At 43.9% G+C, this 23,209-nt stretch overlaps 12 protein-coding genes across 16 annotated transcripts; 4 read left to right on the top strand and 8 right to left on the bottom strand.

The window, feature by feature from the left end:
* Positions 1 to 2: 2 nt before the first annotated feature.
* On the bottom strand, positions 3 to 851 carry LOC108128311 (rhodanese domain-containing protein CG4456). Its single transcript, XM_017245813.3, has 3 exons — positions 435 to 851; positions 218 to 377; positions 3 to 161 (listed from the first exon to the last, which is right to left on the bottom strand). The coding sequence occupies exons 1-3, from the start codon at positions 637 to 639 to the stop codon at positions 107 to 109; spliced, it is 420 nt and encodes a 139-aa protein (XP_017101302.1). The 5' UTR covers positions 640 to 851; the 3' UTR covers positions 3 to 106.
* A 285-nt stretch (positions 852 to 1,136) lies between these two features.
* Positions 1,137 to 2,138, top strand: Hsp67Bc (Heat shock gene 67Bc). The gene has a single exon (XM_017245809.3). It carries the CDS (start codon positions 1,349 to 1,351, stop codon positions 1,934 to 1,936), a length of 588 nt encoding a protein of 195 aa, XP_017101298.2. The 5' UTR covers positions 1,137 to 1,348; the 3' UTR covers positions 1,937 to 2,138.
* A 369-nt stretch (positions 2,139 to 2,507) lies between these two features.
* On the top strand, positions 2,508 to 3,200 carry Fdx1 (Ferredoxin 1). Its single transcript, XM_017245811.3, has 3 exons — positions 2,508 to 2,654; positions 2,739 to 2,790; positions 2,849 to 3,200. Exons 1-3 carry the CDS (start codon positions 2,540 to 2,542, stop codon positions 3,198 to 3,200), a joined length of 519 nt encoding a protein of 172 aa, XP_017101300.2. The 5' UTR covers positions 2,508 to 2,539.
* Positions 3,201 to 3,478: 278 nt separating this feature from the next.
* On the bottom strand, positions 3,479 to 6,035 carry LOC108128301 (protein FAM76A). 3 transcript variants are annotated; one of them, XM_017245802.3, is made up of 6 exons: positions 5,822 to 6,032; positions 5,396 to 5,460; positions 5,223 to 5,336; positions 4,774 to 4,867; positions 4,088 to 4,504; positions 3,479 to 4,027 (listed from the first exon to the last, which is right to left on the bottom strand). In XM_017245802.3, the coding sequence occupies exons 1-6, from the start codon at positions 5,906 to 5,908 to the stop codon at positions 3,635 to 3,637; spliced, it is 1,170 nt and encodes a 389-aa protein (XP_017101291.2). In that variant the 5' UTR covers positions 5,909 to 6,032; the 3' UTR covers positions 3,479 to 3,634. The 3 variants fall into 3 exon arrangements, with proteins under 3 accessions (XP_017101291.2, XP_070136693.1, XP_017101292.2); XM_017245803.3 differs by lacking the exons at positions 3,479 to 4,027; positions 4,774 to 4,867 and having other exon boundaries at positions 4,156 to 4,504; positions 5,822 to 6,035; XM_070280592.1 differs by lacking the exons at positions 4,774 to 4,867; positions 5,396 to 5,460; positions 5,822 to 6,032.
* A 111-nt stretch (positions 6,036 to 6,146) lies between these two features.
* On the top strand, positions 6,147 to 11,224 carry Klp67A (Kinesin-like protein at 67A). Of its 2 annotated transcripts, XR_011442996.1 has the most exons (6): positions 6,147 to 6,634; positions 6,692 to 7,772; positions 8,853 to 9,636; positions 9,828 to 9,947; positions 10,007 to 10,282; positions 10,383 to 11,224. XR_011442996.1 is itself a non-coding variant. In XM_017245800.3 (5 exons), exons 1-5 carry the CDS (start codon positions 6,327 to 6,329, stop codon positions 10,111 to 10,113), a joined length of 2,400 nt encoding a protein of 799 aa, XP_017101289.2. In that variant the 5' UTR covers positions 6,147 to 6,326; the 3' UTR covers positions 10,114 to 11,224. The 2 variants fall into 2 exon arrangements, 1 of the variants encoding a protein (XP_017101289.2); XM_017245800.3 differs by having other exon boundaries at positions 10,007 to 11,224.
* mRRF1 (mitochondrial ribosome recycling factor 1) lies at positions 7,811 to 8,753 on the bottom strand. Its single transcript, XM_017245807.3, has one exon. The coding sequence runs from the start codon at positions 8,658 to 8,660 to the stop codon at positions 7,896 to 7,898; it is 765 nt and encodes a 254-aa protein (XP_017101296.2). The 5' UTR covers positions 8,661 to 8,753; the 3' UTR covers positions 7,811 to 7,895.
* LOC108128310 (uncharacterized) lies at positions 10,319 to 10,798 on the bottom strand. The gene has a single exon (XM_017245812.2). The coding sequence runs from the start codon at positions 10,796 to 10,798 to the stop codon at positions 10,319 to 10,321; it is 480 nt and encodes a 159-aa protein (XP_017101301.2).
* On the bottom strand, positions 10,927 to 12,682 carry Pdxk (pyridoxal kinase). Its single transcript, XM_017245804.2, has 3 exons — positions 12,311 to 12,682; positions 12,142 to 12,241; positions 10,927 to 12,070 (listed from the first exon to the last, which is right to left on the bottom strand). The coding sequence occupies exons 1-3, from the start codon at positions 12,485 to 12,487 to the stop codon at positions 11,358 to 11,360; spliced, it is 990 nt and encodes a 329-aa protein (XP_017101293.2). The 5' UTR covers positions 12,488 to 12,682; the 3' UTR covers positions 10,927 to 11,357.
* Positions 12,683 to 13,135: 453 nt separating this feature from the next.
* On the bottom strand, positions 13,136 to 13,988 carry Svip (small VCP interacting protein). Its single transcript, XM_070279518.1, has 3 exons — positions 13,806 to 13,988; positions 13,554 to 13,724; positions 13,136 to 13,498 (listed from the first exon to the last, which is right to left on the bottom strand). Exons 1-3 carry the CDS (start codon positions 13,866 to 13,868, stop codon positions 13,484 to 13,486), a joined length of 249 nt encoding a protein of 82 aa, XP_070135619.1. The 5' UTR covers positions 13,869 to 13,988; the 3' UTR covers positions 13,136 to 13,483.
* Positions 13,989 to 14,096: 108 nt separating this feature from the next.
* Positions 14,097 to 21,003, top strand: UGP (UDP-glucose pyrophosphorylase). 2 transcript variants are annotated; one of them, XM_017245982.3, is made up of 8 exons: positions 14,097 to 14,339; positions 18,290 to 18,476; positions 18,537 to 18,628; positions 19,220 to 19,566; positions 19,622 to 19,847; positions 19,911 to 20,049; positions 20,109 to 20,518; positions 20,579 to 21,003. In XM_017245982.3, the coding sequence occupies exons 1-8, from the start codon at positions 14,313 to 14,315 to the stop codon at positions 20,684 to 20,686; spliced, it is 1,536 nt and encodes a 511-aa protein (XP_017101471.1). In that variant the 5' UTR covers positions 14,097 to 14,312; the 3' UTR covers positions 20,687 to 21,003. The 2 variants fall into 2 exon arrangements, with proteins under 2 accessions (XP_017101471.1, XP_017101469.1); XM_017245980.3 differs by lacking the exon at positions 14,097 to 14,339 and adding an exon at positions 15,307 to 15,531.
* On the bottom strand, positions 17,086 to 18,231 carry LOC108128398 (uncharacterized). Its single transcript, XM_017245984.3, has 2 exons — positions 17,624 to 18,231; positions 17,086 to 17,571 (listed from the first exon to the last, which is right to left on the bottom strand). The coding sequence occupies exons 1-2, from the start codon at positions 18,074 to 18,076 to the stop codon at positions 17,092 to 17,094; spliced, it is 933 nt and encodes a 310-aa protein (XP_017101473.2). The 5' UTR covers positions 18,077 to 18,231; the 3' UTR covers positions 17,086 to 17,091.
* On the bottom strand, positions 20,945 to 23,035 carry PGRP-LF (Peptidoglycan recognition protein LF). Its single transcript, XM_017245983.3, has 4 exons — positions 22,811 to 23,035; positions 22,593 to 22,744; positions 21,600 to 21,984; positions 20,945 to 21,542 (listed from the first exon to the last, which is right to left on the bottom strand). Exons 1-4 carry the CDS (start codon positions 22,947 to 22,949, stop codon positions 21,103 to 21,105), a joined length of 1,116 nt encoding a protein of 371 aa, XP_017101472.2. The 5' UTR covers positions 22,950 to 23,035; the 3' UTR covers positions 20,945 to 21,102.
* Positions 23,036 to 23,209: the final 174 nt, after the last annotated feature.

Here is a 23,209-nt window from a genome sequence, read left to right as displayed (position 1 = left end):
CTATTCATATATTATTTTTAATTTTATTTATTAGAAAAACCACTTTTTTAACATAATTTTCAAAAATATATTTTCACTGGCATTTTGGCTAAGAAACTGGCATTGTTTAAAGGCCTTCCCTTTGGGCCCAATCCTTCCAGGATCCTTTGTAAATGACCACACTGCAGAAGGTATATCATCAATAAGAATATTATATAATATTTATCTAAAAACTCACTTTGTGAATCCCAAAGTTTTGGCTATTTTTTCAGCCTCCAGAACACGATTTCCGGATTTGCAGGAGAATATAATTTTGGTATTCTTCTCCGGCTTGGGACGTCCATACTTGTTCTTGAAGCTGGCACTGTCCAGATTAAGGGCCCTTTCCAGTTCGTCCACTGAAAATAAAACCCTTTTTTTATAATTCCATATGGATTAAGATATCATGGCCTTACAGGGTATGTTTATGCTGGCCGGAATGCTACCAGTTTCCTGCAGTTCATCCGGACGTCGGACATCAATCAGATAGATCTCGGGGTGGTTGGGTACATCCTTCACCTGCTCGTAGGTGGCCATTGTTTCTAGCGGTCGGAATCGGTACTTTGCTTGATTTGCCAGCTGAATCACAACTGATTTCCCAGCCGGTCCCAGTAGATCCATTTATTCGGTTTTGTTTGTCTCCGGCGGCTCAGAGCTTATCGGAGTCTGATTATTGTGGTTGTCGTCGGGTGTTGTTTGCTTTTTTTTTTTTTTGCTCAAAATTCTCCGCTAATTGTCCACTGGGATCGGCGCCGCTTGAGGCCCCCGACTCGATCCGATTTCACTTTGAATTTCAAATTAGAATCTTTAGTGTCATTTGGCAGACAGTGCTTACTGTATGCTCTACAGCAACCTAGACCTATAATGAATTCTCGTTTTTTTTAATTCGCAAGACGATCGTTGAGGTTTTTAGTAGGGAGGTTCCACTGTCTAGCCAGAAGAGATCAAATTCGAATGTTGTCTGCGGTTTGGGGAGCTTCCAGAAGGGCTTGGAGGCGACAGTGGACAACGTCTTCGCCCCCCCACTTCACCGGGTCTTAAAAATAGGAATCTGTTATTGAAATGTTAAAGACCTCTGTTGATGATGAAAGCTTTTGGGGGAAAAGCTTCCGGCAGAGTCTATAAAAGGGTGACATCCAATCCAGAAACTCCACATTTCGTCGGAAAAGTCAAGGTAAATAATTGTGCAGCAGAAACCGGAAAATTCGCGCCACCCCCCTGGAAAATCAACCCTTGGAACTCCAAAACGTAAGCAGGTCGTCGGTTCATCGAACTTCCGCCAGATACAGAATCCGAATAGAAAAACACAAAGGAGTTGAGACGAGAAAAAATGCCAGATATTCCATTTGTCTTGAATCTGGACTCCCCGGACTCCATGTACTACGGGCATGATATGTTCCCCAACCGATTATATCGACGCCTCCATTCGCGGCAGCATCATGAGCTGGACCTGCACACTCTGGGTCTGATTGCCCGGATGGGTGCCCATGCCCATCACCTGGTGGCCAAGAAGCATAGCGGAGAGCTGGGCGCCCTGGGTGTGAGTGGACCCCTCAAGAAGCAGGGCAACTTCGAGGTGCACTTGGATGTGGGTCTCTTCGAGCCGGGTGAGATCAGCGTGAAACTGGTCAACGACTGCATCGTGGTCGAGGGCAAGCACGAGGAGCGGGAGGACGAGCATGGTCATGTGTTCCGGCACTTTGTGCGTCGCTATCCGCTGTCCAAGGAGTATGATGCCGATGCCATTGCCTCCACTTTGTCGGAGGATGGAGTACTTAACATAACAGTCCCTCCACTGGTGTCCAAGGAGGAGACCAAGGAGCGTGTGATTCCAATCAAGCACGTGGGTCCATCCGATCTCTTCCAGAACGGCAATGGAAAAAAGGAGGCAGCCGCTCCAGCAGCAGACTCCAAGTAAAGAGCAGCCCAGTTTAGCTTCAGCAGCCAAGTGATTTCCAAAGACTCTCGTTTATCGTTGCACCAAAAAAAAACGTCACTAAAATTACGCACGCATCGTACTATATTTATTCATTTATTATTAGCTACATTTTAAAGTCCAATCCCATTTTAAGATTAATCAAAATCAAGTATTAATAAAGTAGTATGAATGTCTCAGTAAATCATCTTGTTTATATCCCATAAAAAAGGTAACATGTTGCTTTTCTTTGTTCCATTATGGGTGGGGGTGTGTGTGCATATGTAAATTGGGTCCCCAGATGTCAATCTTAATAAAAGAGAGCTTTAGCTGGAAATTTCCCCCAGGTGGAACTGAAACTTTTTGAATTTTAAATGAAAGCGCGCCAAAACATCGATAAGTTTTATGTCAAAGTTTTTAAAGTGCAACTATCGGAACCCAAAAAAACATTTTCAAGCGATTTCAAATAATTAAAATTATAAAAAATAAATGAATATGGCTAAAAATATTAACAGGTAACAATAAAAACTAAAAATAATATAAAATTTAACTTTTAAAAGCTTCCTGCAAATAGTCCCATCTCTAGCTAACACTGTAACCTCAAAAATGTTTTGTTTACTTCTGAGGCGGTCCGCAGTTCATAATACCTGCAAATTAATTAGTAAGCAGATTTCCAAGCCCGCCTTTTACACACCCATCAATGCTCTACACACCACGACACGTGAGTTGTTCAGATTTGCCAGGGAAATCCTGGAATCAGTATTGTTATCAGATCGTAAATCCAACTGATATTATGAAATTACAGAACTGCGGCATGGGGAATACGAGTGGCAAGATCCCAAGTCACCTGATGAAATGTAAGTAAAGTACTTTAGAATTAAAACAATAATAAACAAAACATATCCGCCGACACAGAGTAAACATCACATATGTGGACAAGGATGGCAAACGCACCAAGGTCCAGGGCAAGGTGGGCGACAATGTTCTGTATTTGGCCCATCGCCATGGCATTGAAATGGAGGGAGCATGTGAGGCTTCTTTAGCATGCACCACCTGCCATGTTTATGTGCAACACGACTTTCTCGAAAAGCTAAACGATGCCGAAGAAAAGGAGGACGACCTGCTGGACATGGCGCCATTCCTGAAGGAGAACTCTCGGCTTGGCTGCCAAATAACGCTGGAGAAAAGCATGGAGGGAATGGAACTGGAGCTACCGAAGGCCACCAGAAACTTTTATGTGGACGGCCACAAGCCCAAACCGCACTAGCAGCAGCTTTATTGTTATCAGATGTATTTTAAATATAAAACAAACTGTTGAATCACCATTTGGTTCTTTCCCAACTTTTTGTATTTCTTAAGATGTAAACAATGCTCTTGGTTTTTTATGTCGTTCCATCGTGAATTAAACTAAAGAAGAATTCGTTAAGTTGAGCCTATCAAAATACAATTTTCTAACTGATGATGACGATTGAAAGGTGAACATATAGGGCATACGCCATGTAGGGTAGATGCCTTGGGTAGAAGAGGGATGATCGACATAAAAAGTGATATTAAACAATATTGTAAAACTATATTACAATTAAAGCAGAAGTACAAAAATATAAATTTTTATAGCGAATAACTAATTGAGCTCAGCAACACACTAAGCACATCCTGAAATGTTGCCAGCCGCACACAACCACCGCACTGGAGTAAGATCTCTCAGTTGGACGAGGGTGTGGGGCTGCTGCTGGATGCCGAACGCGAACGGACGCTAGCTCGATCTTCTGGCTCGCTGCGCTCCTCGTCGCGATCGCGGCTCTTCTCGTCCTTGTCCAAATCAGCCGGTTCCGAGGGCGTCTTGACCTCTTCCTTGGGCGTCAGGATCTCCTCCTTGGGCGAAAGATTCTCTCGTTTGATGGCCTCCTTCTCCGCCTTGCTGGCACCCTTCTTCTCCTTGTTACTGCTCTTTTTAAGGGTGGCCAGGTCTTTCAGTAAAGAGGAAATCTTGCGGTTCAGGTTGTCCACCTTCATGTCATGCAGCCGTTCAACTTCCTTCAGTCGGTTGCGCATGTCGTTCTCTTTCTCGAAGTTCTTGCCCTTGAGTTCAGTCAACTGGAATAGAGTTAATTATATATATAGATTCCATTTACTAAATAATAGGGGCTATATTACCTGCTTATCCTTTTCCAGCAGCTCTTTGTCTTTTTGATTCAGACGCTTCTCAAGGCTAGCAATGCGCTCTTTGAGGTATGTAATGGCCACCACGTGATCCGACGAATTAGTGTCCACTGTAATGGCAGCTGGAGCTGCGATGGTCCCGTTTCCACCATTTCCGCGCGATATCTTGTCTGGCAGATCCAAGCCAGCGGCACTGACTGCATTTACGCCGCCGGTACTGTTTCCAGCGCTGCCACTCTTGCCAATCTCACTGCGCGATGGCTTTTTGGCCGAGGCGCTGTCTCTGTGCGACGACGAGGATTTCTCATGCGGCCTCTTCTTCGACATGGGTATTCGGCCCTCCTGCTGCGCCTTAAGCAGCGCCCGCTTATACGCACAGGTACACAGCCAGCAAAGCAATTTTCCATTGACCTGAGGGGAGGAAGAGAGAGATTTGACAAATTGAAAATCACATTAGGTGTATGTATGGCTTAGTTGCTAATCTTAGGCTACAATCGGTCTCTTATGAACGCAAATACATGATTCTCAGAAACGTGCGAGGTGAACACCGATGGGTACACCGTTCATTCCGCGTAGGATCTACATTTATTTGGCTTAAGGGTAGGGTTGGTTTTTATGTTAATAATAAGGGCTGCAGTTTCTCCAGCAGTGGGCTGTTCCTCCGGTTTTCTAGTGCTGACCTTTTTGTTCTCGTCGCGCCTGTCAAAGGCTGATCGCAGCTTGCATTCATCGCACTGCACTGGCGGTCCGTACTTCGCCTCGTAGCTGGCGCATCTATGGCGCGCGGTTATGGGGAATGGTTTGGATTGGCGGGCAGAAAAAAGAGAAGAAGAAAAATGTTTTGCGTTCATAAGAGACGTTGTATTGCTGTCGGGAAGGAAGGAGCACTACTACTCTATTGAAGGAGCTACAATATTAAGTACTTTGAAGGCACAATTATCTCTAGGTTTGGGGAATAATTATTGTAATTAATGGTATTGTGCATTCAAGTTACAGTATATCATATTTGAAGGCACAATTTCGAAATATATTTAATTGTAAAATGGATTTAAAGACACTTGAATTGTGCATTCAATTTACAGGTAGAAAAACTAAGATAGAGAGAAAGTGTAGTATGCTCTCATCTTACCTCATGCACTTTGAACTACCAAATGCGGCCACAATTTTACAGCATTCGCAGGGTGTGGGCTTTCCGTACTTCCCCAGATAGTGTTCGCACTTCTTGCAGGCACTCTGTGATTTGCTGTGGTATAGGAATACATATACTATTGCTGTCTATATAATTATCATTATCGTACTTACGTGGCGGGCTGGAACTCCGATCGGCAGTAAGTACATTTAACAACTGAGGTAGAACCACGGCAGCCCTGCGAAAATTAAAATTTGTTTTTAAGGTTTATTTATTGTTACTTTAAAGTGGTTAAAGTTGTGTTTATAGCCAGTTGCAATTGTTTATTAGTCACAGGCATTTGTTAGATGCGATGCGACGCATGCTTCTTCTTGTTTCTTTTCACTTTTTTTCTTTTTGCCTCAAAATGCGCAGCAAAATTTTTCGCCAAACAAAAGGCAAACGCGTCATTTTTCATGGCATCCAGTACCAGGAAACGCTATCACAGGCCAACACACACAACCAGGCCAACAAATTTTATTGCATTTTGTTTGGTCCGATGCATTATTTTTTTTTTGTTTAAAGTGCCGACGAGACGGAGACCCTTTTTTGTGTTTCACCTTGCAAAGCTGCTGGCCGGAGGAGAGCTCCTCGTACGGGTGGCGCGAGAAACATTTGGAGCAGGCGAATAATACTTTTGCACTCATTTTGTGTTTGATTTGTCTTTCCGTTTGCTATTTGTGTGTCCGGTTACTGGCTTTTCGTGCTGTACGTTAAAACTTGTTGTTTCTGCTTTAAATAAAATGGTTCTTTTTATGGAGGTGGCACTATCGTCAATTCATAGTGGTGGCACTATCGACAGTTTAGCTTCCCTGCAGCTATGCAAAAACTAATATCGATAGGCAGCGCAGCAGCCCTGGAAATACAGTTCCAATAACAAAGCGAAAGAGCGCGTAAAGAGAGAATTGGATAAAGATGCCCATAAAGCGCACGCGCCGATAGCCTCAATTCAAACTACAACGTTCGCTTCAGGGCTGTACAAAAAATTATTCGTCGGAAGAGATCGAGGATCCGAAATAAAACGTATATAGTTAAACGGCAACGGGAAGGCGGTCGGATTTTGAAATGCCGGCGGAACAGCATACAAACATCAAGGTGGCGGTACGCGTACGGCCGTACAATTCGCGAGAACTGGAGAATCACAATCAAAGATGCATCGTCAAGGTTATGGATAGATCGGCGCTGCTGTTTGATCCCGACGAGGAGGACGACGAGTTCTTCTTCCAGGGCACCAAGCAGCACTACCGCGACATCACCAAGAAGATGAACAAAAAGCTGACGATGGACTTTGACAGGGTGTTCGACATCGACAACACCAACCAGGATCTCTTCGAGGAGTGTACGGCGCCGCTGGTCGATGCTGTACTCAATGGGTGAGTGCCAACCATAGCAATCGTGTGTCCAAAATATAAAAGGCTCCTTCTTTTCAGGTACAACTGTTCTGTGTTTGTTTATGGCGCCACCGGAGCGGGAAAGACATTCACCATGCTGGGCAGTGAGGCCTGTCCCGGTCTCACCTTTCTCACCATGCAAGATCTCTTCGAGAAGATCCAGATGCAGAACGATGTGCGAAAATTTGATGTGGGCGTATCGTATTTGGAGGTCTATAACGAGCAGGTGATGAATCTGCTCACCAAAACCGGTCCCATGAAGTTGCGAGAGGATGCCAACGGCGTTGTGGTCAGTGGTCTTCGCCTCACTCCCATCTACAGTGCGGAGGAGCTGCTGAAAATGCTGGCGCTGGGAAATTCCAATCGAACCCAACATCCCACAGATGCCAATGCCGAGAGCTCCCGCTCCCATGCCATCTTCCAGGTGCACATACGCATCACGGAGCGTAAAACCGACACGAAACGGACAGTGAAACTCTCCATGATCGATCTGGCGGGCAGTGAACGAGCAGCCAGCACCAAAGGAATCGGTGTGCGTTTCAAGGAGGGTGCCAGCATCAACAAAAGTCTCCTGGCCCTTGGTAATTGTATCAACAAACTGGCGGATGGCTTGAAGCACATACCTTACCGTGATTCGAACCTGACGCGAATCCTGAAGGATTCGTTAGGAGGCAACTGCCGCACTCTGATGGTGGCCAATGTGTCCATGAGTTCCCTAACCTACGAGGACACCTACAACACTCTGAAGTACGCCAGCAGAGCCAAGAAGATTCGAACTACTTTGAAGCAGAATGTGGTCAAGTCCAAGATGCCCACCGAGTTCTATGTAAAGAAGATCGACGAGGTTGTTGGCGAGAACGAGCGGCTCAAGGAGCGTAACAAGACACTGGAGGCCAAGGTATCGCAGCTGGAGCGTGCCGGGAGCAATGGCTTTGATCCTGCAGAGATTCAGGCTTGGTACAGCAGGATTGATGCTGTATATGCCACCGCCAAACAGCTGCAGGAGCGAGTACTTGGCATGCGCAGCAAAATCAAGAACATTAACTATCGACAGACGGTTAAAAAGGAGCTGGAGGAGTTCAGGAAACTAATGTCCATAGATCAGCGCGTTTGCCAAGAGGTGAGTGATTTTTCCTAACCGATCCCTAAAGCAACATCCCTCAGGTTTCTCTCATTAGTTTTATTGATGATTTTAACAACTTTTTGTGAATTGGGATAACAGGATGAGTCTCAGTCTTCATAATTAGTCGCCCAGCAGCTCCTTCTGCTTGGTGGCCAGTAGTTTGTCCGCCTCTCCGATGTACCGATCCGCTATAGCCGTGATCTGGGCCTGGGCAGCAAATGCATCATCTTTGCCAAGTTCGGGTTGCTTTTTCAGCTTCCGGATGTGCTCGTTTTGTACGCCGCGAATGGCATCACGATATTTGACGAACAAAGCCTTGGCATTCTTCGACAGATTCTCCCTGTGCTCCTTGGTGACTTTCGGGATCGGGATGAACAGTGTGGTGCCATCCTGTTGCGGGTTCAGGTTCATGCCGCTCTTTTCGATGGCTTTCAGGACATCGGGAATGGTTTGCGGAAAGGCAATCATGTTCACAATAATGGTCTTGGGGTTTTTGCGAGAGATTTGAGCCAGCTCCTGGAGCTCGTGCTCCTGGCCATCCACCTTGACCCGCAGTGTGTCGATGGCGCCGCTGGTGGAGCGCAGCGACAGGTGCTTCACGAAGTCATCCTTCATTTGCGAGACGGACTTTTGCATCTGGCTGTTTAGTCCATCGAAATTGAGGATCTCCCTCAGCTGCTGCTCATTGATTTCCACCTTGGCGGGCTTTCCTTTGCCGCCTTTTTCCTTCTTTTTGTCCTTGCCCTTTGCGTAATCGCGGCTAGGTTGCAGACGGCATAGGATGCGCTGGTTTTCCAGGAGTTGGGGCCGGGATTTTGATGTGGATGTGATTGCTCCTGTTTGGCGCAATCCAAAGGCAGCTAAATGCAACGTTTTGCGCAGCATTTTATTTGAAAAACGTTTTTTAAATTAATTTGTTGATAAGCTGCGGCAGTGCTTTTAGTTTTGGCAGCATCAGCTGTTTTCAGTATTGGGGCTGCCAACTTACTTTTGGGGGATAACGTAACGTAACGTAACAAAATCTTGAGCGGGAATTTCAAAAATTTATATCTATAATTTTGATGTATTTTATTTCAGGACTATCTTCGCTTCTTGAACTACATGAGCACGTTGAACAATCAAATGGAAAAATACAAGGAAGAGCTTCCCGCTTGGCGGACTAAAATGGAAAGCGCCTTTCAGGAACTGGAGAGTCTGAAACGGGAGGTGAACAAGGCCAAGGCCTACCAAATACTGATCGTGTACGTCAAGTACAAGGATCTAGATATGCAGTTGGCCAAACAGAACATGTTCAACAACCACGTGAGTGCGATTAACCAGGAGCTGGTTGAGAACTCCGACTTGCTGCGTAAATCCTTCCGAGTGGCTTGCGAAGTGCTGAATCAGGCCTATGACCGCTTGGAGGATGGCCAGGTGCTCACACCGGAAATACAGTCGGCTTACGAGCGGCTGCAGCGCAAGATGAGGTTTGCCGAGTCGGAAGCGAAAATGGTCGAAGCGGATTCCCTGGCGACGTTCCAGCGTTTGCAAGGTAGCAAGCCGAATGAGGAGCAACCGGCACTTGCCAGTGTCACTGGCAGCGCCAAGAAACGTGTCAGGGAGCCGGAGACCAACGACGACGATCTGCACCTCAGCATGGAGGAGTTTGAAAGCCAGGACACAGACTCTGATTCCGATGACCTGCACAAGACCTTCAAGAGGCCGCGGAATCTCAACGAGACGCAGGTGCTTGGCGCTTCTAATGGTATCTACAAGCCCATTACGGCGACGGTAACCAAGCCCAAGAAAATGCCCCAGCACTTGGTCACCGATCTCCTTTCGGACCAGAATGTCCGAGGCAGCAATGAAGCGATGAAGAAAGGTACGGATAGTTTTTGAAAGTGAAAGTAGAGTGTATAATTTTAAAATTAAAAGTATATAATATAAAATGTACTATCTATCTATACCTATCTAATCGCTTTTTATGATGGAATCTTAATACTAACCATATCCCAACTATGTAGCCAGTATTATGGCAGATATTTCAATAATCACATTGCTTCTATTTTCCAGCTCTGCTCAAGTCGAATCACTTTAGTGCTCAGGGACTAAAGCGAACACTGGCGGCTGCTTCGATTGCGAAGGAGAATGTCAACTATGTCCGCAAAAGTCCAAGGGCTTTGGTGGCCAAAGGTGAGATCGAAACCACAAACATCCTTCAAACTCCAATAACCTATATCTTTTTTTTTCAGCATTAGCAGGAACTTCCACGCTTGGAAGGAAACCAATTGGATCAGCCACTAAAGAACCACCTGTCGTCAAATTTAATCGGGCGGCCTCGTTCCGCTTGAAAAAATAAGGGGGTGATGGGGGGTGCGTAGGTGTCCGAGGCACTCGGACCGGGAAATATTCGTAATATCCACCGCTATTAACTTTAGAATTTAGATAGCACACTGACCGTTTGCTTTTAGTTTTGTACTTTGAATTTATTTATGTACGTTTTCTTTTTTTATTTTATACGTTTTTGAGTAAGTTTAAAGAAAGTATTGCGTTAAGCGCTTTAACTAAAAATATACGGCCGTTTCCTTGCCCTCATTGTGCTGATTTTGTCGACGCGGATGCGTGTAGAGGATCTCGTCCGAGGGCCAGGCATTGGGTCTGGGCTCCGAACTGTACCTAGCTGCGGTTTTGTGAGGAGCCAGCCCCAGAAGTCCCAGAAGCATGTAAAGAAGCGCTCCAAGATTCACGCCTAGAAGGAGTAGTCCCGGAGCCAGTAATGGATTGAGAATCGACAGGATTGCGGCTGGAGCAGATGGTGCTGGCCAAGCAGCATCATAGCCGTACTCGACACGCCGCCAGGGCTTTTTGTCAGCCACTGGAGGACGCGGCTGTTCACCTTCAGCCGGCAGCTCCAGATCCTGACGCTTGCTTTCCGCCCCTGGTGTATAGCGGGGCACAAATGGCGGCTCCACGGGAGGCACTGCCTCGGCGATAGATCCACTTACGATGGCTAGACAGGCAATAAAGATAACCGGCAGCCACATATCTTCCGAATACTATTTTCGACTTTGTTTACCAACTTGGCTTTTTATAGTCCCCAGGTGGTTGCCGAGAGCAAGAACCATAACGAAGTACTGCCTTAAGATGTCAACAAAATGCCACTCCAGAGATATACAATGGCCATCATATCATGTCATATATATTTGTATAAGTAATCGGTATAATAGATCCACAAAAAGGTATCAAAAGCATCATCGTAAATCAAATATATATGTCGGTTATTCAACTTTTAACTTGACAATAATCATATAGAGTAAGAAGACAGGACAATACACTCATTATTTTGAATCAAAGGTTACATATCTTATACATTTAATAAGCTGATACATATATATATATAAAGATTATTGTCCTTTTCTGTCGTTTCTAACAAAAAATAAAAGTGTACATTTTGTATATATATTTATGAATTATTTTGAAGGTAATCGTTGATTTGTGCTGTTCATCTTGGAATACAAGAACCTTCTTTATGGAATCTCTTCATTGTAGTTAAGGTAAGCTATTTAAGGTATTCTTTTCATTCAGGATATATACTTTGCTTCTCTAGTTAAGTCGTTGCGCCTTCAGCAACACCTCGGGCTTTTCAATCTCGGTTTTCGAGGCAACCAACTTTAGTTCCCGCTCAGCTGCCTTGACAGGACCAGCTCCTCCATTGGGCAGGGCAGCCACTGTTTTCTTTATGACAGCCTGCAGACTGGCGATGGTCTTTTCGAAGGCTGTGGCCACATCCCCGCATCCGTGGCTGTGCGCCAGGAAGAGCGATGCGAAGAGGTCGCCGGTGCCTGTGAAGACCAGATCCTTGCCGCCCTGCTTCGGGATATCGATGGCCAGACGGGGTCCGTTCTGTTGGCTTAGGAAGGCCCGGAGTACCCCCGGCTGGCCGAGATCGCTGCTTGAAATCACAACCGTTTTTATGCCTCGCTTGTGGAACCAATCCATTGCCTCCCACACAGCCTCCTCGCTGCGGACCTCCTTCTCGGTCAGGAGTTCCACCTCATACTGATTTGGGGTAATTATGTCCGCCAGGGGAATGATCTCGTCCCTGTAAATGGGCAGAAGTTCCTTGGGCACATACAGCTCCCCGTTGTCGCCCATCACCGGATCACAAACGTAGACCAGACCAGGATTCGCCTCCCGCAGTTTCTTCAGAATGACGCCCACCTGGCGAAGGAACAGAGGATTCCCGATGTAACCAGTCAGCAGATGTGAATAGAGTGGAAGCAATTCGTTCTGCTCCAGTCCCTCAAATATTGCGGCTGTAAGGGATTATAGGTTAATGTTAATTAGGGTACAAAGTTTAATCTATAAACTATATAGTTTACATTACCCAATTCTTTCTCGTTGGAAACAGCACCCTTGAAGGTCTTGTAGCCTGTGTGATTGGAGAACTGCACGGAGTTCAATGGATCCACATCGAAGCCAAGCAACTGGTGGTGGAAATAATAGGGTTAATGGAAATTTCCGAGATCTTAACCTTAAAGGTAGAGATAGCAGACCTGCAGTGGATAGGTGGCCACTTTGTTGCCCACGTAGCCATGGACCACATGACTCTGGATGGAAAGCACCCGTTTCGACATATTCTCGGCTATTTTCCGTGGGAGATTCCGCGACGACTGACCGCTAGCGATTGAGGGAACAATGTTGATGCGGCTCGGCCTGCAGGCGGTAATCATACACTCATGTTATCAGCAAATGGTCCCTGAATAGCTCCAGCTGATGATAACGCACAGATTACGGGTGTAAACAGTGGAAAAGGAGCGGACAGTGTTTATTTCGTATAAGAGATTGTCTGTAAATTAGTGAGTTTTCATTGCTCGGCCTTGGAATGCAATCAAAAGTCAATTACATTCTACCACCCCCATTGCCACCCCCGGGTAGTGTTACCAGGTGGCGGTAAAAAGTTTACGCGCCAAAAAACTTATACCATAAAGTAGTTTAAAAATAATATATGTTTTTGGAGAAACTACTTAAGTTCAAACAATTTAAAAAGTTGTACAAAAATATAGGTTTAGCACATAAATAAATGAAATAAAAAATCTTTATTTAAGTCCCCCACGTAATATTTAAACGTAGTTAACTTACATTCGAAAAATATTAGCAATATATCGTAAGAAAACCATTTTTCTGTAGAAAAATCTTTTATTTTGATTTCAAAACTTGGTATATTCGGTTTAGGCCAAAAAAACAAGGGAAAATGTTAGAGCTTAAAAAAAGTGACACAAAATACAATCCCTTCTCTTAGTAAAAAATCGTAACAAACTGTGAATATATATTTCCAATTATATATATTTTTCGAAATTATAATTGTGTTATAACAATAAAAGGGAATGTCAAACATTAAAATACGCAGGGCATTAAAGGATAACCCTTCCAACTAGATCCATTGACATTGTTTTTAAGGTTTTCATCACTGACAACAATTTGGTCTTTTATTATTTGGTAGAAAATTTCGATTCACAGACATCGCGCTTGCTAGAAAACTCTGAGAGTGCTATTAAGGTGGAATTTATAAACAGTAGACAAGATCAAAGATCTAAAACAAAGTGTATATACAGTACAGTAAAAATACGGATAAATGTAAAATGCCAAGTGCATGACAATTATCAGGAGGTGATAGCTGCTTTCCAAGCCATCGCCACAGAATATCGATGGCAGCTTCTGGTTCTCTTTTAGCTCGTTTGCCACTGAAAATGATTTCAAATTTAAGTATCAATCCTTGCGGTAGTATCTGGAACTTACTCTTAGGTTTGATTGACCTTGACCCTGTCGGGCGGCCTCCTCCTCGCGACGTGCCAGATCCTCAGCCCTTTGCTGCTGTCGCCGTACACTGTCTACATTTTTTATGCCCCTGGACTCGTTTTCCTGGCGACGCTTTTCCGCTGCCTCTAACTGCTGCTGCCGTCGCTCATCCTAAAAGATATAACAATTGTTTTCAGTGTATCCCAATTAGGATACGTTCAGGTTGATTCTTTTCTCGCTCTCTTGACCCACCTGCGATGGCATGAGGTTTGTTTCCTCGGCGCTTTGGCCGCAGCAGGAGAGACATATTCCCATGATTGAATAAATAAAAACTTTAATCTATTTTGTTTGCAAAAAATATGGCTTCACAAATTTGTTTTGCGTTGTTTTCCACTATGCTCTCTTTTCCACTTTGTTTTGACAGCTGACTGCGTTACAGTGTACTGTTAATGGACAGCCGTGCACTGTTAAGCGCATCAGCTGATCGCGAAGAAGAAGCAGAATTAATTTTTTAAAATTACCCCCAATAAATTAATATCGCTCTGGTCGGGTTCTTATTGTTGGGGACTTCGGATATACAAAGTAGTATCAGTCGTGTATCCAAACAAAAAGCGAACAACAGTTTCTTGAAAAACAGCGTCAACAGCGGTCTCTCTCTCTGTCTCTCTCGATTCGCGAACTTCCGCCTCTCTGATTGTTTGTGTGGAAAACATTAACTAAATTAGTGACGCTTAATTACTAAATAATTTATTAGAAATAATGTTGGATGTGCCCCATGAAGCCCAGGTGAGTTTAAAATGCATAATAATTGAGTTTAAAAGCCGTATTTTCAAGCCGTAGTTTTCAAGACTCTCTTGATGGACTCCAAGTGCAGCTTGGCAGTGCATTCCAGTGCAGCGACAACAAAAACAAACACAATAATATGCCGGTTCCAGCGTGCTGGTGCTGGTACCTTTGATGCCAATTTGTGTCGTTCGACAGGTTTTCCCCTTTTGTGGTGCGCCTCTTGCATTTGCTTAGCGCTAACCTTCAAGTGACCTCCAAGTACAGGCGGCATGTGTCGCCTTCAGTGCCATTGGGGCCTTATACGAACTGTGTGTGCTGTGTGTGTGGCCCGAAAATTTCGCGTAATTGTTATGACTTGATAAAATCATGGAATATCTCTGTTAAAGCTATCTAATGGCTTATCAGTGTTCATGCCCCCAAAAAAGCTAGTAACCGGAGTTGTTCTCTCTCCCCGATTCTGATAAGCGCCCGCGGCTTTCGTGATGGCTCTCTTCCTCTTCACTGCCACTTGACCGCAAGCTACGTACCATATGTATAACTATGTATGTATGTACGTGCCTATCTTCCTCCCCGGGCTATCTTCCAGCTTCCCCCGGCTTCCAATTCCATAAGTGCCGGCCTTTTGTTTTGCCCAACACTTGCACGCACATACACTCCAGAGCAGGCCCAAAATTTAATAATAAAAAATTCATAATAATATTATATAATGTATTAAAAGTTCTGGTTAAATATATATATTTTTTGTTTTGTTTTAGCTTTTATTTGTTAAGCCCTTGTGTTTTGTTTAGCCGCTTATGGCCGTCATCACTGGCATTATCACTTGTTGCTGTGCTGGCTGGCAATTGTCGCTACAATTTTTCAGTTCTGTCTCGGTCGCTGCCAACGTCAATCTGCCAGCGCCGGCGTCGTCAACTTCAGCGGCGGCGACGCGTGTTGGAAAAATTCGTATTGAAATTCAAATTCGTTTGGAACCCAGCTTTATTTTCAATTGCACCCTCGGCCAGATAGCTTCGATCCGTGTCCCCTACTCCGATCTTACGTTTTCGTTAATTACGCGCGCCGCCCTATCTAGATTCTAGAAAAAAAAAACAAACATTTAAAATTTCTAAAATACAAGTGTGATTAGTGAATTACAAAACACACCATGACATCCGGCATAAGGCCCATTGATGTGCTGCTTCAGCGTGCCGGCGTAAGTTTCCCAACCAAAGGAGAACCTTTGTAAGGCGATATTTGGGCCAAGATCAGTAAGATGATCTGGAAAATGGTTAATAAAGGTTATAGGTTGATATTTTAAACCTCAAAATGTTATAAAATGGAAAGTTTTTTGCTATATAATGAAAGAAGTTTCTTTAAATTAAATAAAGGTGTTGCCTCTAGATATATCACACCTTTAAAGATATCAAAAAAACACTCAAGAAAATTATTAAAGAATTCTAAGAATATACTTCTATTTTCATCTTCCAATTAAACAGAAAGACCACGAAACACCTAAGATAGTTATCTTATCTAGAAAGTTTGCAATGAGATGTCTGAGATTCACAAACATTTTTTAAAAAACTATCGGTAACATCGTTAGCCTATTATCTCACCCCATGTTGACCTTCCGAAGTTCAAACACCTGCCCTCTGACTTTGGCTTATCGCTTGGCATAGTATTGCTCATCTTGTGCCACTGGGTTGATGTGTGGTGTCCATATATAAATAACCCATATGTAATCGTCTGTCATCTTGGCAGGCGCCGTGGGCGTGGCAAGTGCTTTTTTTTTTTCTCTCCAACCCTCGGCGTTATTATTCAGCTTTGCGTAATGATTTCTGAAAATAAGCAGCAAAATAAAAGCGATTACAGCAATTATTTTGCATAAGACGATTGCATTTAACTGTCTTGATTGACAAGGCTCCCCTATATAGACCCTAAAACATAGTTATATTTTGAATAATAAACACCGGTATATTTTTTCCGGAATTATATATCGTATGTATGTTTTTGTTTGATCTTAAGTTTGGTTTTGTTTGAATTGGCCAAGAGCTTTTGGCCACCTTGGCTGAATGTCAGTGCCAAACACACACATAAATATTGTAAATATTGGTCTATGAAATCTATTTAAAGACCTTTTACGATTACATGTTCCATAAATCATTATTGCAAAGCTATTAAAATCGATAAGTTCTAGGTCTTGTTATGAAAGGTCCAAGAATATGGACATTTGATAAGAAAAAGAAATATATTTCGTCACTTTCGAGTTGATTTCATTATTATTGATATAAGTAATACATAGTATCGGGGGATCTAGAATTCCTGATATTAAAATGACGCTTAAATTTTAAGGAACATGATGAAAATAGAGTAACGAACTTGAACGTATTTTTTGATTAGATTTAAGAGTTGTAAAGCCATGATGAGGTTTTATAAAATATACAGATTAGTTATCAGTTTCGGGAGGCGATAAAGAAGGCGCTATATGGACACTAAATTGTTACACAATTTGCAAAATATTTTTTGCATTTTTTAGAGGTCGTTTCATGGGACATTAGGCTTTGTTTTTAATCCCGGATGGTTGGGTTGGCTTATCTCTGCCATCATCCTTGACTCGATCGGAATGTCGAACTGATCATTAAGCGGTTAAATAGCTTCAGATAGATGGAGAGATAGTTTCAACTACGCAATTGGTTTATAAAACTATTTTTATTGCTGGAATGTATTTTTAGAAAATAATTATCAAGTTCAAAAGGCAAACAAACTTAAATATCGCTTAGAACCCCCCAGTGGTTGCATTGCGAGGACACTCCTCATGGAATCTAGCCTCACAGCTAGTACTATGCTCCCGAAAGTCCTCCAGGCTGGGCAGATACTTGTAGAACACCTTCTTGTTGAAAAAGCTATCGGTATCCTCCTGCTCCTCGGGTTCTCCGGCTATACGTTTCTTGAGAGAGTCCTGCATGCCCCAAATAATCGGCTGACTCTTGCACATGAGCAGCTTCATGCACCCGGCCTTGTGTCCCTTCTCTGGGTCTTCCTTCTCGGAAATCATGTCCACGATCCTCTCTGGCAGTTCTCGATCCATGATTTCTTGAAGTAATCTCTTGCTGTGACCATCTTCTCGCTGGAGGAACCAATCAATGGGTGAGCTAATGGGCAGCGACCGAGGTTGGCTTTCGTTTTGTTCGTAAAGGGCTTCTGGGGCATCTAGGGAGGCTCCACCCCGGGTGGCTTGCATTATGGTACTTCCAATCTGGAAGGGATTTGGATTAGGTACTGAACTTCATATTTTCTTTAGAACCTACCGCCTGGGCAACCATTATGATGGCGTTTAGGGCCAGAGCTCCCAGCTTTCGGGTGTCAAAGCCCACCATTCGCATCATATTCGTGAACATTTGGACTGTATCGAATCCCTGCTTCGGTGGAGGCCTCCTGGTACTGCTATCCACTGACGGCTCCTCTTGAGCGTTTTCCGTCTCCGTTTCCTGGTTAGACTGATCCTCCTGATCCTCTTCATCCTTGTCTCCCCTTGGTGTCTGCCACTGGAGGGGCATAAAGTTGATTAAATTGGGCATCGGCTGTGGATTTTTTCCCGAGAATGCTTTGGCCACCAGATTGGCCACGTCGGCGGCGGTGTTGATGCCAAACATCTGTCCAGCCACCTTGAGGCCATCACCAAAGTTATCCATGACGCCCGTGGAGGCCTCTCGGGCACCCAAATAAAGCAGCAAGCTCACTATCAGCCAACGTCTCGTCATCACCAGGCTTGGAAAAAGACTGAAGTATTAGTTGTCTTGGCAGGTGGAGCCTAAAATTGGGCTTACGCCAGCCAAGCAGCGATTTTGTCAGCGCTTCCTCCACTAATTTTGTCACTTGAGTGCATCTGACGGATGCGCTTTGCTGGCCACCCTAATCGATCTATTTCAAAAGTTTCTCCGAGTGTAACTTTGAATTACTTTTTTTTTTTGCAGGTGCGCGGCCACCAGAGAGCCCCGTCCGACTCGAAGGAGTTCCACGAGGTGACCAAGCGGGATGCTCTGCGTCTGCTGGAGAACGATGTGGACAGGCTGCTGAAGACCACGGAGCCGGCGCGCCAGCCAGCTCTCAAGGCGGAGATGGGACGCTTTGCGGACCTCTTCGGACGTTTCCTGCAGGAGGGTAAGTAAATCTGTTTATTTTTTAAAACAAAGTCTTTAATTTTAATTCATTTCTTTGCAGAGGGTCCCGCCTTGGACTGGAACAAAATCCAGAAGCTGCCCGAAAACGCCGTGGAGAACTACTCGAACCTCAAGTCGCCCAAAAACGAGCAGGTAGGCAGAGGGCCGGCCGCCCCTCCAATAGAAATTATATATCCATAATATCCCGCCACAGAATCACCCCGATACTGATACCGAATCGAACTCACCCGATGATATACAAGAAACTATCTTAATTTGTTTTTTTTACCAACTTTGCATATTTTCATGTTCTTTGATTTGAAAACTGAATATGGGGCTAATGTCTGCCTATAAATACTATACATAATCGTGTGTATCGCACCTAGAATGAGGTAAAGCGTTTTCCCCTACTTACCAACATTTCTACGCTTCGCGGCTCTCACAACCGTACTACCTTTCTCTCGCTATTGCTCCTACCAAGTACTCTTTAGATATATATTGTATACTTCCCAAGAGATCTGGGCTAGACTCTAACCTAATTGGGCTTTGGACGCTTTATTTAGTTGTTGAACTTTGTTTTTGTGTTTTAGTTTGCTTTAGTTCTTAATCACTGGCGCTGTAGTAACAAATCCTAATATAATTCGGCTATCACTGCAGCTTAACCCACTCCTCTGCTCTCTAACACACTCAGAACTAGCACAAGGTCCATTCTTCCTCAAACTAAAATATCTAATTTATGTTTAGATCCGCAACATGCTGGACAAGTTGGTGGTCATCAAGCTGAACGGTGGTCTGGGCACTTCCATGGGTTGCCATGGTCCCAAGAGTGTGATTCCCGTGCGTTCGGACTTGACTTTCCTGGATCTCACGGTCCAGCAGATCGAGCATCTGAACAAGACCTACGACGCCAATGTCCCACTGGTTCTGATGAACTCCTTTAACACTGATGAGGACACGGAGAAGATCGTCCGCAAATACAAGGGTTTCCGAGTGCAGATCCACACCTTCAACCAGAGCTGTTTCCCGCGCATCAGTCGCGAACATTTCCTGCCAGTGGCCAAGGACTTTGATGTGGAGAAGGATATGGAGGCGTAAGTTATTAATGGTTTTCTTATTAACCTTATTAATGGGTATATTTTCTATTAGTTGGTATCCTCCTGGTCACGGTGACTTCTACGATACCTTCCGCAACTCTGGTCTGCTCAAGAGGTTCATTGACGAGGGCCGTGAGTACTGTTTCTTGTCCAACATCGATAACCTTGGCGCCACCGTTGACTTGAACATCCTTAACAAGCTGGTGGGCGAGGAACGAGCCACCACCCCGGTGGAGTTCGTTATGGAGGTCACCGACAAGACCCGTGCTGACGTTAAGGTGGGTCTTTCCTAAAATGCATGGAAGTATCAAAATTAATGTTTTAAAATCCCACTATTTCAGGGTGGTACTCTCATCCAAATGGAGAACAAACTGCGCCTGCTGGAAATCGCCCAGGTCCCTAAGGAGCATGTGGATGATTTCAAGTCCGTGAAGACCTTCAAGTTCTTCAACACCAACAACATTTGGGCCAACCTGTCTGGTGAGTGTCTGCCACTCTTGAAACCCAACAAGTGCCTAAAATGCTACTCTACTTTTTAGCCATCGATCGTGTTTTGCGCGAACGTACTTTGAACATGGAGATCATCGTCAACAACAAGACTCTGGAGAACGGAACCCGCGTCATCCAGCTGGAGACGGCTGTGGGTGCTGCCATGAAGTGCTTCGATGGCGCCATCGGCATCAATGTACCTCGTTCTCGTTTCTTGCCCGTTAAGAAGTCCTCCGATTTGCTGCTGGTCATGTCAAATCTGTACACCCTGAAGAACGGCAGCCTGGTGATGTCGCCGCAGCGCATGTTCCCCACCACTCCGCTGGTCAAGCTCGGCGAGAACCACTTCTCCAAGGTTAAGGAGTTCTTGGGACGATTCGCCAATATCCCTGATATTATTGAGTTGGATCACTTGACCGTGAGCGGTGATGTGACTTTCGGACGTGGCGTTTCTCTGCGCGTAAGCTTAAAAAGGCCAATGATTTTATTTAGGTACTAATTTATTTCTTGTACTTTTCAGGGCACTGTGATCATCATTGCCAACCATGGTGATCGTATCGATATACCCGCCGGTGCCATTTTGGAGAACAAGATCGTATCCGGCAACATGCGTATCCTGGACCATTAAATCAAATAGCGACTGGATAGCGTCTCACTAACTGTAGCGTAATTTTCTAAGTTTTATGTAGTAGTCATGTTCCCGTTCCAAAATTTCCAAAAAAAAAATTACGAATTTCATTTAGCCAATTGTTGTAAGCACAAAGTGTGTCATCTGTAATATATCGTTAAGTTGAAGCCAGTTATAACAGGGTTTTAAAATCAAACATGAATCGCAATCTGTTTTCAAAAAATCTGTTAGTCGTAGTTGGAAAAATAAGAAATGCTGTTAAAATTTAATAAAAATCTGTTTTATTTCTATATAAATACAAAGGAGATTGTAACCTATTCGATATGAGTTCTTGTGTTGTTTCTTAAACTAGTATCACTTTGAGAAATGGCACAGGGATGGCACATGAAGTCCTTGATCCCACCCTGTTTCCCGATTCATGTTTCTGTATCGTCGATTAGAAGGTGATCCTTGCTTATGTGACCCAGTTTAATGCCCTGTTTTATCAGATCCAGAGCCAGTTTCTTATTATCACTTGGTGGGCCTACAAAAGCTATCACCACTTCATCGATATCCGACTTGTCTTTGAAGGATTGGCAGCTGTGATCCCAGCCACGGGCCTCATATATGTTCTTATCTCCTGCCACCACAAAGTTGAAGTTAATGTCATTCAATCCGGCGCCTTCGATGTGGAAGCCTTGAAGCAATCGAACTTGGAAGACACACGCAGCTTGGGTGACACAAACGTCAGTATTGGTGGACACGAATCTGACGCTTTTGACAGGACGTTTCAAAGGAGCCAGTGGCTTTGTAGGGGGCTGGGCAAGCCAGTATGGACGAGTCACGAACTTAAGGGTTTCATTGCTCAGAAGACGCACTAAAATAAATATTTATCATTATCATAAGTTTATAAAATATTATTCAATGAGCTTACATGAAGTAATATCCTTTGTAAACCGCGGCCAATGCTTCATCAGTTCGTACAGCTTCTGTCCAGGACTCTCGGTGGGACTCAGCTGGCGATGAGCATATATGTGATAATCCGGATGCAATTTATGCAAACGAACTCCCTCCTCCATCAACCGTCTGGCTGCCTCGATCTGTCGCTCTGGTGGCTCCACATTCACAAAGGTTCCAATAAAGGCTATACTTATGGAAATGGCACCATAGCCCCGCACATGCTGACCCTGTATGTGCCAGCCACGTCCTACATAGATCTGGCCATCGCCTCCCACCAGAAAGTTATAGCCAATATCGGTCCAGTCGAGGGATTTCATATGGAAAGCCTGTATAGTTTGCATCCGATAAATGCAAACCTCCTATAAAACACAAGATTTAAGATTAGTATCTATTTTAATTTTAATTGCTTTTTAAATTGTATAAATTATAAGAGACAGTCGATAAGATGGGGGATTTTTTCGGCGGCTTTCTTAAATACTCTTCTATAATTATTCAAAAGCTGTCAGATGTTTGCGATACATATGATTAAGTTATTAAATCAGATTGAGATTTGTATTAGGTAAACTGCTACTAAAAAAAACCGACTTAATCGTTGTTTTAAGGGGAAACTCCAGATGTTATACAAATATTTGTACGATTTATGGGTAGGGATTTATTGGAAAATGGGAAAAATCGTGATGTTATACAAATATTTATAGAAATATGAAAAATTTAATGAAGTTAGTAAGAAGTTAAAATAGAATAATAGTATGGACTTGATAAAGAAGTACAGATTAGAACGTTTTAGAAATAAAAACGCATAAAGGTATGCAACATAAAATTAATTAAAAATATTTAAAGGTTCAAAACTGACTAAAAACCGGTGACATCGGGGAAGTACCAGGTATTAAAAATGAGGTCAATTGTTTGCTTTCATTGAAACTCTTTAAAAAATCCTTATATAGAAGTAAAAACCCCGATAACTTACCTCATCGTCACAGCCTTCGGTGGCCGTGTGGTGGATAATTACATTGGAAACGGGCAGCTTAAGATGCAGGTACTTTCCGCTCGGGGGTTCCCCCTGCCATTCACTTCGATCCAGTATGTGCAGGGCTTTGTTTGTGCCACTCATCGAGTGGGCTAAACCATGCGAAAAATACCAATTAAGTGCCAAACGATCTCAGCTTCGATGCTCTGATCACTTACTCATGATCCAAAGGGAATAGCCCGCCGCCAAAGATACCAAAATTATCAAAATAGCACACAAATAGAGCAGCTCCCGTGGAAACCTTTTAACGCTCGCCACGGGCTCCACGGGATGAGTAGTCGTTACGGGTTTCAGCATCTTGAGATTGTGATTTATTGTGGAGTTCCGGATAGCGATCCTCTCCAGACGATAGCCAGTTGGCAACTGAGCTGAGCCGGTCCCATTTGTTGGCAGCTCAACGAGTTGTCTTGATTGTTGTTTACTTCTGTTGACGGTTTCAAAAAATCCCCCGAGTCTCAAAACTGCGCAGTGGCAGAGCCACCAAGCTTTCTGATAAGTCATAGCCTAAGAAAATATATACACATAATATATACATATATATACATATATAGTATTTC

Source organism: Drosophila bipectinata, chromosome 3L, assembly GCF_030179905.1.
Source record: "Drosophila bipectinata strain 14024-0381.07 chromosome 3L, DbipHiC1v2, whole genome shotgun sequence".
NCBI classification, from domain to species: domain Eukaryota; kingdom Metazoa; phylum Arthropoda; class Insecta; order Diptera; family Drosophilidae; genus Drosophila; species Drosophila bipectinata.
The sequence above is the reverse complement of the archived record's forward strand: the minus strand, read 5'-3'. Positions and strand labels throughout refer to the sequence as shown.